Source organism: Chaetodon auriga, chromosome 10 (assembly GCF_051107435.1).
Source record: "Chaetodon auriga isolate fChaAug3 chromosome 10, fChaAug3.hap1, whole genome shotgun sequence".
Lineage (NCBI taxonomy): Eukaryota > Metazoa > Chordata > Actinopteri > Chaetodontiformes > Chaetodontidae > Chaetodon > Chaetodon auriga.
The window spans coordinates 20,762,462-20,775,705 of record NC_135083.1 but is presented as its reverse complement, the minus strand read 5'-3'; the positions used below and the strand labels follow the sequence as shown (position 1 = coordinate 20,775,705).

At 42.8% G+C, this 13,244-nt stretch overlaps 1 protein-coding gene across 1 annotated transcript in view; it reads left to right on the top strand.

Annotated features, from left to right (window-relative positions):
- Nucleotides 1-13,244, top strand: part of mtor (mechanistic target of rapamycin kinase) — an 80,293-nt gene that overhangs the window by 51,166 nt on the left and 15,883 nt on the right. The window contains exons 31-37 of the mRNA XM_076740553.1: nt 1,256-1,356; nt 1,909-2,024; nt 4,780-4,857; nt 5,393-5,500; nt 8,967-9,092; nt 9,837-9,968; nt 11,774-11,889. Coding sequence (XP_076596668.1) covers nt 1,256-1,356; nt 1,909-2,024; nt 4,780-4,857; nt 5,393-5,500; nt 8,967-9,092; nt 9,837-9,968; nt 11,774-11,889 — 777 coding nt within the window. The remainder of the gene's footprint in view (nt 1-1,255; nt 1,357-1,908; nt 2,025-4,779; nt 4,858-5,392; nt 5,501-8,966; nt 9,093-9,836; nt 9,969-11,773; nt 11,890-13,244) is intronic.

Here is a 13,244-nt window from a genome sequence, read left to right as displayed (position 1 = left end):
ACACACGCATGTGAAAAAATGAGTACTCCTGCAGGTATTTTTCCCTCCAAGTGCCCTGCACACCCACAGAGGTGTTTCCACTTACTCTGGCTCCTGTTCTGCTTGATTTTTCAATAGAAATTCCAAAGATGTGAATGATGGTCTGCTGAGTCAAATTATAACTCAAGCTTGTCCTTCTGCTGGACACTCTGTGCTGGTCTGCTGTACACACACGTAGGCCCGGTGTATTGGAGCCTTTTGTACTTGCTGCTTTCATGTTATACGATAGCCAGGCAGCTGGAGAATGGCTTCACTTCACTGACCCCCATCCAAACCCGCCTCTCTCTTTCTGTCTGTCCCTCCCGTTTTCTCTCCCTCGTCTAAGCTCGCTCCAGCATCCTGCCTGTAAAACACATGCCGAGGGTTTGATCTCCTCCTGGATAATGCCGCGCTGATTGTTGTTAATGATGAATTAGTCTTGGTTAGATGCACCTGACCCCAACAGGAACATCCATCTGTTTGCTGGGATGCTTGATTTTATCAGATTGTGGTAGGATGTCACACTTGATTTAAGATGGTCATCTTTCAGAACAAATGTAGAAATAATTAATGGCAGATGTAATGGAAACCAAGTCTTATCTCCTTCTCATCCATGGCCAACAGTGGTTTAGTATTCTGGTGAATGATTTCTTCAATTGTTGTTTGGCACAGGAAAAGTAAAGTTAGTGTCTTGACATGTATATGTATGAGTGTTTTTACCAGAGAGGCCATTATAGTATAGCGTTGCTTCAGACAAGCTGTGAGAGCTGCAGTTAAAGCAATTTTTTAATCAATACAGTGTTACTGTCATGGTTATCAATTTCATGTCTATGATTCAGGAATGAGCACTTTGCTCCTCTCAAGTCCAACAAATATACTGTACCATTTACTGTACGTGCATTCTGTGTTTGGCTGTACCAGCAGCTTTTCACACAGCTGTCACACACCAAGTAATATGCAAATCTTTTTAGATCGTATTGCACAATGACAGAGCATTATTTCAGGGTGTTGAGAATCCTTTTTTGCAGTCCTCTATCAAGTGTATTGTAAAGTGCGTGTAGCTTCACTGGAGTGTGCAATAATACTGTACTGTGCCCCTGATTACATGATAAACTAGGAAATTGGATGATAGCTGAGAGCAGTTTCTGATTAACTGATGTCATCACTGTGAGCATGGGACTGAACGGAGCGGGATTCCCTTTTCTACCATCTGAAGCCTGTGGTTAATGTTTTCCAGGGGCCAGTTGCACCAGCAATGCTGTGAGGAGTGGACACTGGTGAGCGAGGAAACCCAGGCCAAGATGGCTCGAATGGCTGCTGCCGCCGCCTGGGGTCTAGGTAACCGCTCAAATACTCATATCAGATATGAATGAACAATATAGTAGCAGTCAGCATTTTCAAGACTTGTATGAGGAGCTTTTAGGCCAGCCTTCGTCTGACTCAATGCAACAAGGCAATCAAACCGTGCAGCAGTGAAAACAGTAACAGCTCTTGCCAAATCCCCATCGCATACCCAGATGGTATGCAGTCATAACATTGACATATCGTAACGTGCAATGGTGGAGAAAGGCAGGGACCACACTGCTGAGTTACCCTCTGAGTTTTGCGGTCTGTGGCTTTGACTTTCCAAATTCAATCATAAACCCTGAGACGATACCCAACCAGCAGACATGTGAAGACTCAGACTGTCTTTTATTGTTGTTGGTGATGTTGCAGTCATTGGTATTATAGCAGGCTCATGTGGCGTGTGGTTCAAAACTGCATTGACAGGCTGCTAAACTCTTCTTCAGCCTTGCTAAGTTAGGTCTCAAGACATTTCAGTCACCATTAAGAGCTTCCTGCTTATGTCTGTCTCTGTGCTTTTTCTTAACGTTACTGTTGTCTCTCCAGGGCACTGGGACAGCATGGAGGAGTACACGTGTATGATACCAAGAGACACGCATGATGGTGCTTTTTATAGAGCAGTACTAGCCCTGCATCAGGACCTCTTCTCATTGGCCCAGCAGGTGGGTTACATCACCGTTCACAAATACACCCAGTGCCAAAGATTTCCCCCTATTCAATGTACATTGAAAGTCTATTTTTTCAGAAAACATCTCGTAAAGACATGCCGCATGGGAATTCGCCTAGCCCCGTGGTTTCTGGTATTTTCATTAGTCTTTATAGCAAGGTATGAACGGTTAAAATCACTGGAAACCAACACTGCAAAGAAACGTAAAATTGGCTTTACGGCTATTCCAGACAGGATCGAATTCCCCCATCAGCACAGGCCCTTCATTAAAAGGAATAAAATGCACAAGCTTTGTTTGTTTTTTCTTCTTTTACAATGTGGTGCCTCCTCAGTGTGGAAATGTTATGTAACTGTTGAAATTGTAAATCATCACAGCATTCAGCCTCAAACAAATAGAGAGCCCATTACCCTTGCTGTCTGCCTGTCAACAAGGTCTGGTGGAGGTCAGGGTGGTGTTTTCCTCATTTGATGGAGGCTGGGATATTAGATGAGCTCATGGTCCCTGGAGATGGATTTGTTCGAGCTGGATGCCAGCACGTCTAACGAACACAAGCTCCAGCACTGACACCAGTAAACACCTGCTCCTCCAATTTCCCTGGACTCATCCTCCCAGTCCCTCTTTCACCACAAAGCCCGGGAGACCTGCTCTCTGCGCCCCCTGATCCCTCCTCAGACCCCCCTCCCTCCTCCAATTTGGAGATTAGATCCAGGTGTGGCCTATAGAATTCTAGATCAGCTGAAAAGGGAAAGCAGACTTTTGACTTTGGCGGCAGTGAGGCCGCTCACAATGAACGAAGACCAATGAAAAGCAGATGGAGCAAGGGTGAAAGCTTAAATGTCAACATGAGCTCAGTCTAGTCTTCCGGATGTGGTTGGTAATCCTCACACTTAAGTTCCTTTGATTCCATAGGGCTTTCCTTGCCTCCCTTTGTACCCCCAACAACCAGACATGTGCTCCAGGAGTCTCGGCGAGCGTCTTAGTGAATGGTTTCATGTTACTTCGCTTTATAAATCTTATTATTTGTTCTGTTCCAGCAGTGTGTAGACACGGCAGTCATGCTCCCGCCAGTAAAGCACTCTGCTCTGCCAAGATTCATGATATATCCGGTCCTCCAGCGTGTTTTTGATTTGTAAATGAGTTTTTACAAACCAGAGGCCTTTTGACTTCACACAGTCATGTTTTGGCTTTGTTTCGAGTTTCCTCTAGTGGATGATTTGGCTCTAACCACTCACATACAGGCCTTCATATCACACTGCTGTGATAGAATAGTATGACTGGACTTAAACCTATGTAAGCATATAACTGCAACCTTTATGTAAGAAAATGGAAGATTGTGTTATGGTTTGTTTGTGCTGCTAGAAGCCAGACACTGCATTTATCAGGAGTCGTCTGGACTGCACATTTCCAATGAGGCCCCAGTGCAGTAATTCAGGAGTAAACAGGACCCTAAACGTGTGGAGGCTGTAAAGAAGCAGCCTCATTGTCACCTCATCGCAGCCACTCCTCCATAACCCCTCCTCTTGTTGTGCATGCCTGAAGAGGTGTTGGTGCACGCCGTTCCACCTTTCCCTCCTGCAAAAAAAAAGAAAAAAGAAAAATAATAATTGTCAGGAGTCGGTCTGAAACAGCTGTGTGTCCTAGCCTCAGAGAACATCCTCAGCCATCCTCTCTCATTTTACCCTCCCACTAATAACAGTTCCCAAAAAACATTGGGACCGTGTTTCAGAAGACATCAGCACGCTTTCAGCCACAATACGTGTGTCCTTGTTTGTCCCTTTCACTGTTCTGGATCAGTTGTTTCTCTCAGATTTTCCATCCCTCGGGGTTTTAACTGGTGATGGAATGTCTGCAGTGTCCTTGAATTTATTGAAGTGTAATCCTGTTAGGAAAAGTCAGGGAACTGGAATTTTACAAGTGACTCAGTAATATACAGTAATACACACCAAAAAAACAGGAAGGTAGGAAAAACATTTTCCGAGCATGACTGTGCTCTGACAGTCGGTTCAACATCATGAAAAGATTTTGGAATTTGCATCATCATCATTGTGGGAATTATGACTAAAAGCCCCTATTTTGAATTCTTCTTTATCATCCTTCAACTCCTTTCCCGATCACTGAATGTGCGTATAAATTTATGCTGTTTGTTAAAGATACATTTGACATCCGCAGCCATGGTTACATAACTTTCATGCTGTTGCTCTCGACTGTTCATTTACCTCTCCTCATAAAACACTGGGCACTCAGCAGTGCATCAAACCATTTTGCTATACAAGCAGGCCTAGTTGTGCTAATGTGTCACTGTTGGCCACACTGAAGTGAAAAGGGTGTGAGCAGCAAGCCGTAACATGCCTTCGTTCATTTGCACAAAGTGTTTTTATTCCCTCGGTTTAGCTCGGTCCCAGCTGGTCCCGATGAAAGGACCTTTTAGACGGATGTGACACTGTGTCATTCTGGTGTCAGGCCTTATGTGGTTTCATCTTTATATTGTTGCTATTTGTGAGCTCTACCAAAGAGTTATTATGTCTGTGGCAGGCGTCAAGTCATGGATTAAAGCAGGGTTTCTCATGACTTCAGAAGCTAACAATTGCACCAAGTGCACCATTCAGGAAAATACAGAAAGTAAAAAATGGTTGGAGGCAAATAGTATTTGAATGAACTATCATTGTTAAGTTGTCAGTTTATGTGTGATCATGAAGCTGCAGATTTCATTCAAATGTAAGATCACACTTTAAATATGCTTTGTTTGTAGTGTATCGACAAGGCGAGAGACCTCCTGGATGCTGAGCTGACGGCCATGGCTGGGGAGAGCTACAGTCGAGCCTACGGGGTAAGTGTTTCTCTGACAAAGCCTAAATATTCAGCACCTGGCTTCATTCGATCATCTTGTGTTAGCATACATGTACAGAAGGACTGTCACAGCAACAACATTTTCATTGAAGTGATGATATACGGGTCTCTGATCTAGTTTCTTTATATCTTCCGTGCTCTTATTTTATTATCTGTATATATGGAATTAGCCAAAGATTTCAAGTCAAAAATAGATTTTCTTCTCATACAAATGTTGTCAACCTGGTTTATCTTCATGTACATATTGTAGCTGCAGCAGCAGGCATCTAGCAGGCATGACATAAGTAAATAAATCCATCATATGGAGGTGGCCGACCTTTTCTGACAGATGCCACACAGAAAGGTCCAAGATGTTGCTGAATGCATTCAGTTGCACATTCTGATTCATTCACATGTTTTAATGAATATTTTCAGATTGCACAGAAGGGGCTTTTGCCCCATCTGGTTCAGTATACATTTTGTAACTATAACAATGAATGTGTTGGTAAGAGTGAATGTGTTTGTTTGTTTCCCAGGCTATGGTGTCCTGCCAGATGCTGTCTGAGCTAGAGGAGGTTATCCAGTACAAGCTGGTTCCAGAGAGGAGGGACATCATTAGGGAAACATGGTGGGAGAGGCTTCAGGTAACTATAGTGCATGATAAATGGACACACACACACACACACACACACACACACACACACTCAGACTCACGTGTGCAACTACAAATGTGAAGCAGATGTTGGAAAGGCTACTGTTACTAATGGGAAACATTACAAGCCAGAAGCTGTATATACATGCAAAGACACACACTAATACCTCTGTGAGTAAGGGTTCACCAACTTGTAGGTTTGTATCTTTATTTCTACATTTGAATGTAAACTGAAAGTAGATGTGTCAAAGTAAAATCATGTTGGGCTCTGGTGAGTGTTACTTACGGTGCTTGAACAAGTCAGATGAAGGTCAGCGGTAATTATGTCAAAGATATGTTCCACATGCCACACAGGTTCTCCAATCTGATGTAGTAGTGAGTCACTTGAGCTGCAGCACATTGTTGAAGCAGGTTTTGTTTTATAACTCCAATGTCTTTAGAATGGAGGTGATCCCATACTGAACTGAGTCAAATTGTAATGTTCTGGATGTTTACTGTATGTTTCCATTCATGTAGCAGCTTGATTGTATTAGACAACACCAGCAGCAGAGGAGGTCATACTGACTATGCTGTTTTTTCCCCATCTGAGGTGAAGCTCTTGGTGTCACACAGGGGGAAGATGACACATTTTACAGCTGTGACTATTTTCACAGCTGTAAAATTTGAGCTGCACGTTGATTCAAATTTGAAGCCAGCTGCTAATGAAACTGACTTTGGCCACTTGTTCCTGTGATTGTAAATCATGAGCTCAAGTTTGTCTTACTGACCGTCTCAAAAACACCTGTCCACTTAAAACTTGATCAAACGGTGCCCTTGCTTGCTCGCCTGCATGAACTGGCCCTTGTAGGAATAGTTGGGGGAAAAAAAGTGTCTTGTTCAACCCAAACTGTAACCTCATCCAAATGCTTCCTACTTCCCGAGACTGATTATGATTACTATTATTATCATTACTAATTGTGAATTGCAGTCTTGTACATGCTGTGAAATGAGACAGGAGGACGTGTGGAAGAACCACAAATCCACATGCGGTTTGGAAAAATGCTGCCGCCCGCCAAGCCTTTGGAATTCGAGACAAATGCCATCTGATCTTAGATAATACTGTTCAAGTTCAGCTTTTCCATGTCGGCTTTTTTAGAGCTGAATCAAAATGGGATTCTTTGAGAGGCCTCAGCCATGTACAGTCTGTGCATGTTGATCGAAGAATTTAAGTCAGGCAGATAAGCCAATATGCCTTTGATCTGTAATGCACCATTCAATGACTCGTAATAGTATGGCATCCAAGCTGCTCAGTTTAATACAGCATGTATAATGCAACTTACTCTCAGTCCCTGTCAGCATTGCTGTCCTTCATCTCCTGCGCTGATGTTACTGACGTTTTGGAAAATCCTCTTTCCCAGAAACAAAAAACTGCATCATCCGTTACCCCCACTGAAGCCCAGGAAGATTATGTTTGTCTGAAGACTGTATGGGACAGCCACAGGACTCAATATACTTTTCAAAATTAAATTTTGTTTAATATCATACTAAGTGCAAATACCGGAAGGTCACAGAATTCTTCTTCTTTATCCTTTTCTTTTAAGAACAGCCCAGGCTCATTTTTACAGCAACAAAAACAGAACATGAAATGTTTTGCAGCAGCACATGTGGAGTATGAATGTGGACGTGAATTAATGCCAGCAATGTCATGATCTTCAAAAATGAGCGACTGGCCATCATTTAGTACTTTACTACATTGAACAAGCATTAGTCAGAAAATATTCAATTTGGGTCGATAAACAGACAAACATTTTGCAAAAGTTTAACCATTTGTTTGGGAGTCAGTATCAAGAACTTGTGTGTTTTTGTTTTTGTTTTTTTGGTTTTACCTACCAGTTCAAAATGTGCCTAACGGTAACTAATGTCCATGTGACATTTCAAAAGTTTCTATAAGATTAGCTTGATTGGTGAATGGAAACCATTGTATTCACGCTCAAGCCCCCGTGCAGTAAAGAGAAGATACTCTGGATCATCGTGACTTTTTCCATTCATAACAGATGGAGGTGGGTTGGAGGAGGTATTTAGGTTCAAGAGGGGTCTTCCTGAGCAAACAGCCACGGCCCATTATAGCAGCACCAGTGCCGGGGCTGCAGTGCCTGACAGGTTTCTCCTCTCTATAGTGATTTATTGGAGGCTGACCTCACACATCTGTCAGGGAGTCCTTTACTCTTTCTCTCTACAACAGTCTCTCCCTCATCAAAGGATTAGAGGTGCAGCGCAGAGCGTATGGAAACACTGCACCCCACTGCTTGTGGGTAAATGTATCAGAGTGAGTTCTTAGTGTGAGATTTTCGGACTCCGAGCTGTGGGTTGCAATTCAAGGTGTCCAAGTTCTGTTGTCTCAGCTTCTGCTAATGCAGGTCAAGAGACATTTTTAGCTTTCCTCCTAGAAAAAGTTGAGGACATTGGCTTAAACTTCCCCTCTCCCCTCCTGTATGAGTCAGCAGTGTTCTTTACTCATGGATATTGTGCCAAAAGATTAATGGTAATGTTCTCACTCATAGACTGCAGCAGTCGGTTTAAAATTTATTACACCAATGATACACAGACTGAATTTTTTGTTAAGTCTTTGCCTTTTTTCCATATTAAACATTCAAGAGGAAGACAGAAAACGTGGAGAGAAATAAATGTTGTTTTTACATGGTACTTGTCTTCATGTCCACCATGATACCCAGTGTCTCCTTTCTGCGAAATTGGGTGAATTGGATAATTTGGCATTTCCCTGTAGCTTCTCAGCAGAATGATGTCAGTGATTTCTTGGTTAAAGTCTTCTTCTTTCTAATCACTGGACATAGTTTCTTTCAGGTTGTACCTGCATTCACCCCGATACCCCATCACGTGAAGCCTTCTTCGGAAATTGTAGTATTTAATTGTAGCTTCAGTTTCAAACAGTTCGCTGAAAGATTTCCCAACATAAATTTGTCAACTAAGGAATATAGTAAAAAAAGGTTACAGGTAAAGTCAGCCCCTAATGAAAACGACCTGAAGTAACCAGATCGCCACTTCTGACACAAAGTTTTTCATGAGAGGTTTATATTATTTTGTCTACCCCCTGTAGGTCTGTCTTCATTTCAGATCACACTGAGAGCAGGGGCACTGCAGTGTCTTGTCTGTGCTGCTGCCCTCAGAGGTTGGGGCTCAGAGGATATGTAATAGAGGAGAGAGCGAATGGCACAAATACATTAATACAGGCCTGTGTTTGTGTGCTTTAGCGGCACGTGAACCTGTACTCACGTGGACATGTTTAAGACAGGGACCACTGGTAGTAATAGTAGCCCCCTAGAGTTGAGACTGTAGCCCTCTCTCACGTGTGTTCATTCTCTTGAGTTTAACGACAAGGTTCCTCTCTTTCAAGGGAGTCACAACACAGTAATGTGTTTAACTCGTCTGTCCCTTGTTATTTTTGTGTGTTTTTCCTGTAGGGCTGTCAGCGTATCGTAGAGGACTGGCAAAGGATCCTGATGGTCAGATCGCTTGTTATCAGCCCCCACGAGGACATGAGGACTTGGCTGAAGTATGCCAGCCTCTGCGGCAAGAGCGGACGCCTGGTCAGTACACTGATGCACTCGCACAAAGCCCCTCAGTATTCTCTGATCTGACCCCTGATCGTGCTGAGTTAATTATAATCCCGTAACATTCAGGAGGAATAAATCAGAGTTGATTAAATCAGTCTTGTCCAAAGGAAAAGGGGAAATCAAGCTCTGACGGAGTTAAGTGCAACCATGAACCCCAGCCATGCAATTCAACTTCATTTCAACCTGTTTTAAGTTGGCGCTGATCAAAGTTACACAGCACCCTCAATCACACTGTTTAGAAACCTGAACCTGCATATCTGCACTATTAAAGTGGTGCACTTCTCCATCCTTTACCTCACTGTTGTTCTAATTGATTACCGGGGATAGCGGACAATTGGCCAGTTTTTCTTTCTGCACACTCTTGTTGCATTTAAGCACACACACATACACACACTGAATGTCACAATCCTCAGCTATGATGAGGGAACTGAAAAACAAGATGTGGTTGTCCAACATCAAACATGACAGGAAACGTGAATCCAAGGGGTTGGAAAAAAGGACTGACAAAGACTTTGTCCTTTTGAATTGTGTTTATTCCCACAATCTTTAGTCCTTACTCATTCTGTGAACTGCTTGGGTTTTTTTACTCAGTCTGAATCTTCTGTCAAGGTAGAAGTTTAATCAAGCTCTGTATTGTTCTGAGGTCCCTAAAAACTGTGTGGCTTCTTCAGCCCCCTGATGATTCGTTTGCCTCTGTTGCCCTCTTCATCCCTTCAGGCCCTGGCCCATAAGACCCTGGTACTCCTTCTGGGTGTCGACCCTTCCAAACAGCTCGATCATCCGCTGCCCACAGCCCACCCGCACGTCACCTACGCTTATATGAAGTACATGTGGAAGAGTGCCCGCAAGGTAGGAGCAACCGACTCGTGTTGAGTCGAGTTGGTTGACAATTTACATTTTGTAAATATGTGTTGCTTTTATATTAGTTGTCATATTTGACAAAAGAACAGGGAGACTTTGAATTACTGACACATTATTGAAAATAACTGAGCTGTAAAAAATTGTGAGTGTTAAAGAACACATGATATGCAGGTAGCTCGCCAGAAGGTTATGATGCGTGATGTTGCTTTCAAATAGGCCTGTCAGAGGAATTTCTCTCCAACAAGCTCCATGAATAAAGTGTGAGGTTTCTATGATATTACTTATTATTAGCTGAGACTTGAATTGGCAGAGCTCATTTGGAGTGATTTATATTAACTTGAAAGCAACAGCTGGCCAACAAATATCCCAGGTTGTTAACATATTTGTAATAAAATAATTTGATTGCAGTTGAAGTCAGATTTTATTTAATTTGGTCTCGTAACAGCGCTTGTGAATTGAAAAAATGTGATATTGGACAGTCATGTGATTAGTGAGATTTGCAAGTGTTCCTTTGACAAATTTGACAGTCTTACAGTATTTGAGAAATTCCAGCTGCTCATAAATATTACAGGCTTTGGTTGAATTTGCATTAATTATTTTGAATCCTGTAGGGACTCACAACCACAGTTCAGTCTTGTGTAATTTCTGAGGGGTTCAGAAAAAACAACTCAGCTGTTACGATTTTGATTCATGTTGTTGTTATTAATCTTTCTTATCCATGGTAACAGTGGATGAAGTAAACTGCGTAATAGGTTACTAATAAATCTGAGTATTTGGTCCCGAAGACTTGTGCTTTCTGTGGTCAAGCATCCAGCACAAGAACACCCGCCAGAACTCGTAGCTACTGGCAGTGGTGACCTAACACTGTATTATATGTTTCAAATTGAACTGTTCTGCCCTGTGCCATTTGTCATTTGTCACACCCATTCACATACAGTATATACACCCCCAAACACATATAAACACACCCACATTTATTGCCAGGTGTTGAATGTGGCTCCAGAGTGCACGTCTCATTAGGGGACTTAGGTAAGTGTGAGGGTAATCGCTGCTGTTGCTACAGTAGGGCCAGCTGCACTGTGTGCTAAGCCAAACCGAACATGAAAATAACACACACGCAGTTGGAAAGGACACATCCGCTGTTAGCGTTGTTTTGAAACTGTAGGGAACGTTAGCTCAGCGTGTCACTCATCATGCTTGCTATGACTGGGGTCTCACTGAGATGAAAAACATGCAAGAGTGGGTCCTCTAGCAGAGATCATGGAGTAGAAATAAAGGCGAGACTGATGGATTACAGTCTGAACTGTTTCATTTTTCAAATTCATTTTCACATGCAGAGTTTTAAAGTTAGTCAGACATGTGACTTTTCTCAACATTTTTGTGAAAACAATACAAGATTAGACAAGGCAGTATAAATTCAAGTAACCAAGACAGAAAGCAGAGGATTTTCCCCCATGAGCCACTGGTGAGTCCAGCAACGCTGTATGAAGAGAAAGGAATGCAAGTTGTTGTCCTGCATTAGGCTGGATAGTCAGCTCTGTGGGAGCAATAAGGTGAACACAACAAATAGCATATCATTTATCTGGCAACACTACACCACAGCACTGTGTCAGAGGGAGGCTGCAGAATACATGCTGAATCTGTCAAGACAAAATGAGTGCTAGTCAGTCTGTTCGCTTCTGATCACAAATCACACGCTTGTATTAAACTCCAAGTGATTGCAGAAAGCCCACACATTTCTCTTAATGACAGAATCTTAACCTGCTGTTGGTGTTTGTTTCATGTCTCTCCAGATTGATGCCTTCCAGCACATGCAGCACTTTGTGCAAGGGATGCAGCAGCAAGCCCAGCACGCCATCGCAGCCGAGGACCAGCAGCACAAGCTGGAGCTCCACAAACTGATGGCCAGGTCTGCCTTTTTCCTGAAGCACAGTAGCAGCAGCTCACCACCTTGGTGATGGGAAACATTTTCACACGTCACAGTCAGAAAAGCACAGGTGTAAATGATAGAATGAACAGTGGCTGAATTCCATTTAGCTGCTTCAGTGTCAGGCTCCTGTTGTTTTTGCATACTGGCTCACAGACAGACTGTCATGACTCACTGGGACACTTGAGCAGAACACAGGCACAGTTAATGTTAGTACACCTGTGCTTTTCCTGCTATGACAAGTCAAAGTGTCTGCTGTGAAAACAGACTGTTGTGGATATCAAGTTTCTACATATGCCAGACCTTTTCAGTTTTAACATGTGATGCAGATATAATTCCAATCATTTGGTTAAAATAAATTGCTTTTGAAGAAAAACCGTTCAACAAAATGAAAACTTTTAAGCAGATGTTGTAATTAGCTTGGATCTCAAAAGTTGGATCTCACCTTGGAAAGGTTGTATCAAGTTCAGGTTCACTAATGCCAAAACTGATTCAAGGACTGTATTCAGTAGACTGGTGTGGAGACAGATAACTGGCTTAATCTGCAATCTTTTTGGTTTTATATTATCACAAAATAGTTTTGACAATACAATTTCTTAATTCTTTTAAGTAATACACCCTTATCAAATCACTGTAACAGACCCAACTGACTTCACTTGAATGTTATAGCTAAGAGTTTATTAGCTTTTGCCAGTACAAGTACTAAGAAAGCATTGGTGCAATTGATTCAGTACTCCTAGAGCTCTGAAAAAAACTCCCATCTTACCTCTGCCAAAGGATGCCCAGATAAGATCGTCTCCTCAGCTTTTGTTTCTTGGTACGCATCACCAGTGAAGCTCCTGCCAATGTGTCATCGTGCATTCAGATGTGGTGCAGAAAATTAAATCTCAGAACTGACCTTTTGTCAGTGTCCATAGACACAATGGAGAAAACACAAAGCAACATGCTGAAGTAAGGAAAAAGTAACCTCATGTATTTTCTGCCCTCGTGTTGTAAACACACAGGGTCATGTACAGTGCGTTCTGCTGCTTTTCCATGAGCATGACCCAATCTGGCATAGCCCCTTTTACTAGTCTACTGGCGTCCTGCGGTCTTTTTCAAAGCTGGCCAGATTCTCCAAATGTCTCACCTCAGACTTCTCAATAAAACGATCGCCTTTTGGCAGCTTGTCCCACACAGCTACTTATCACAAACCGAGCATGGCGCAGTGCCTACAGGTGTCACAGACCAGGTGTGTCCCCCGCAGTGCTGGTGTTTGCACCTACAGCTCTCCCACTGGGTGCTGTGCTCTTCAGCTAGCAGCCCTGGCACAGACTTGGCACCTTTCCACTCATCAC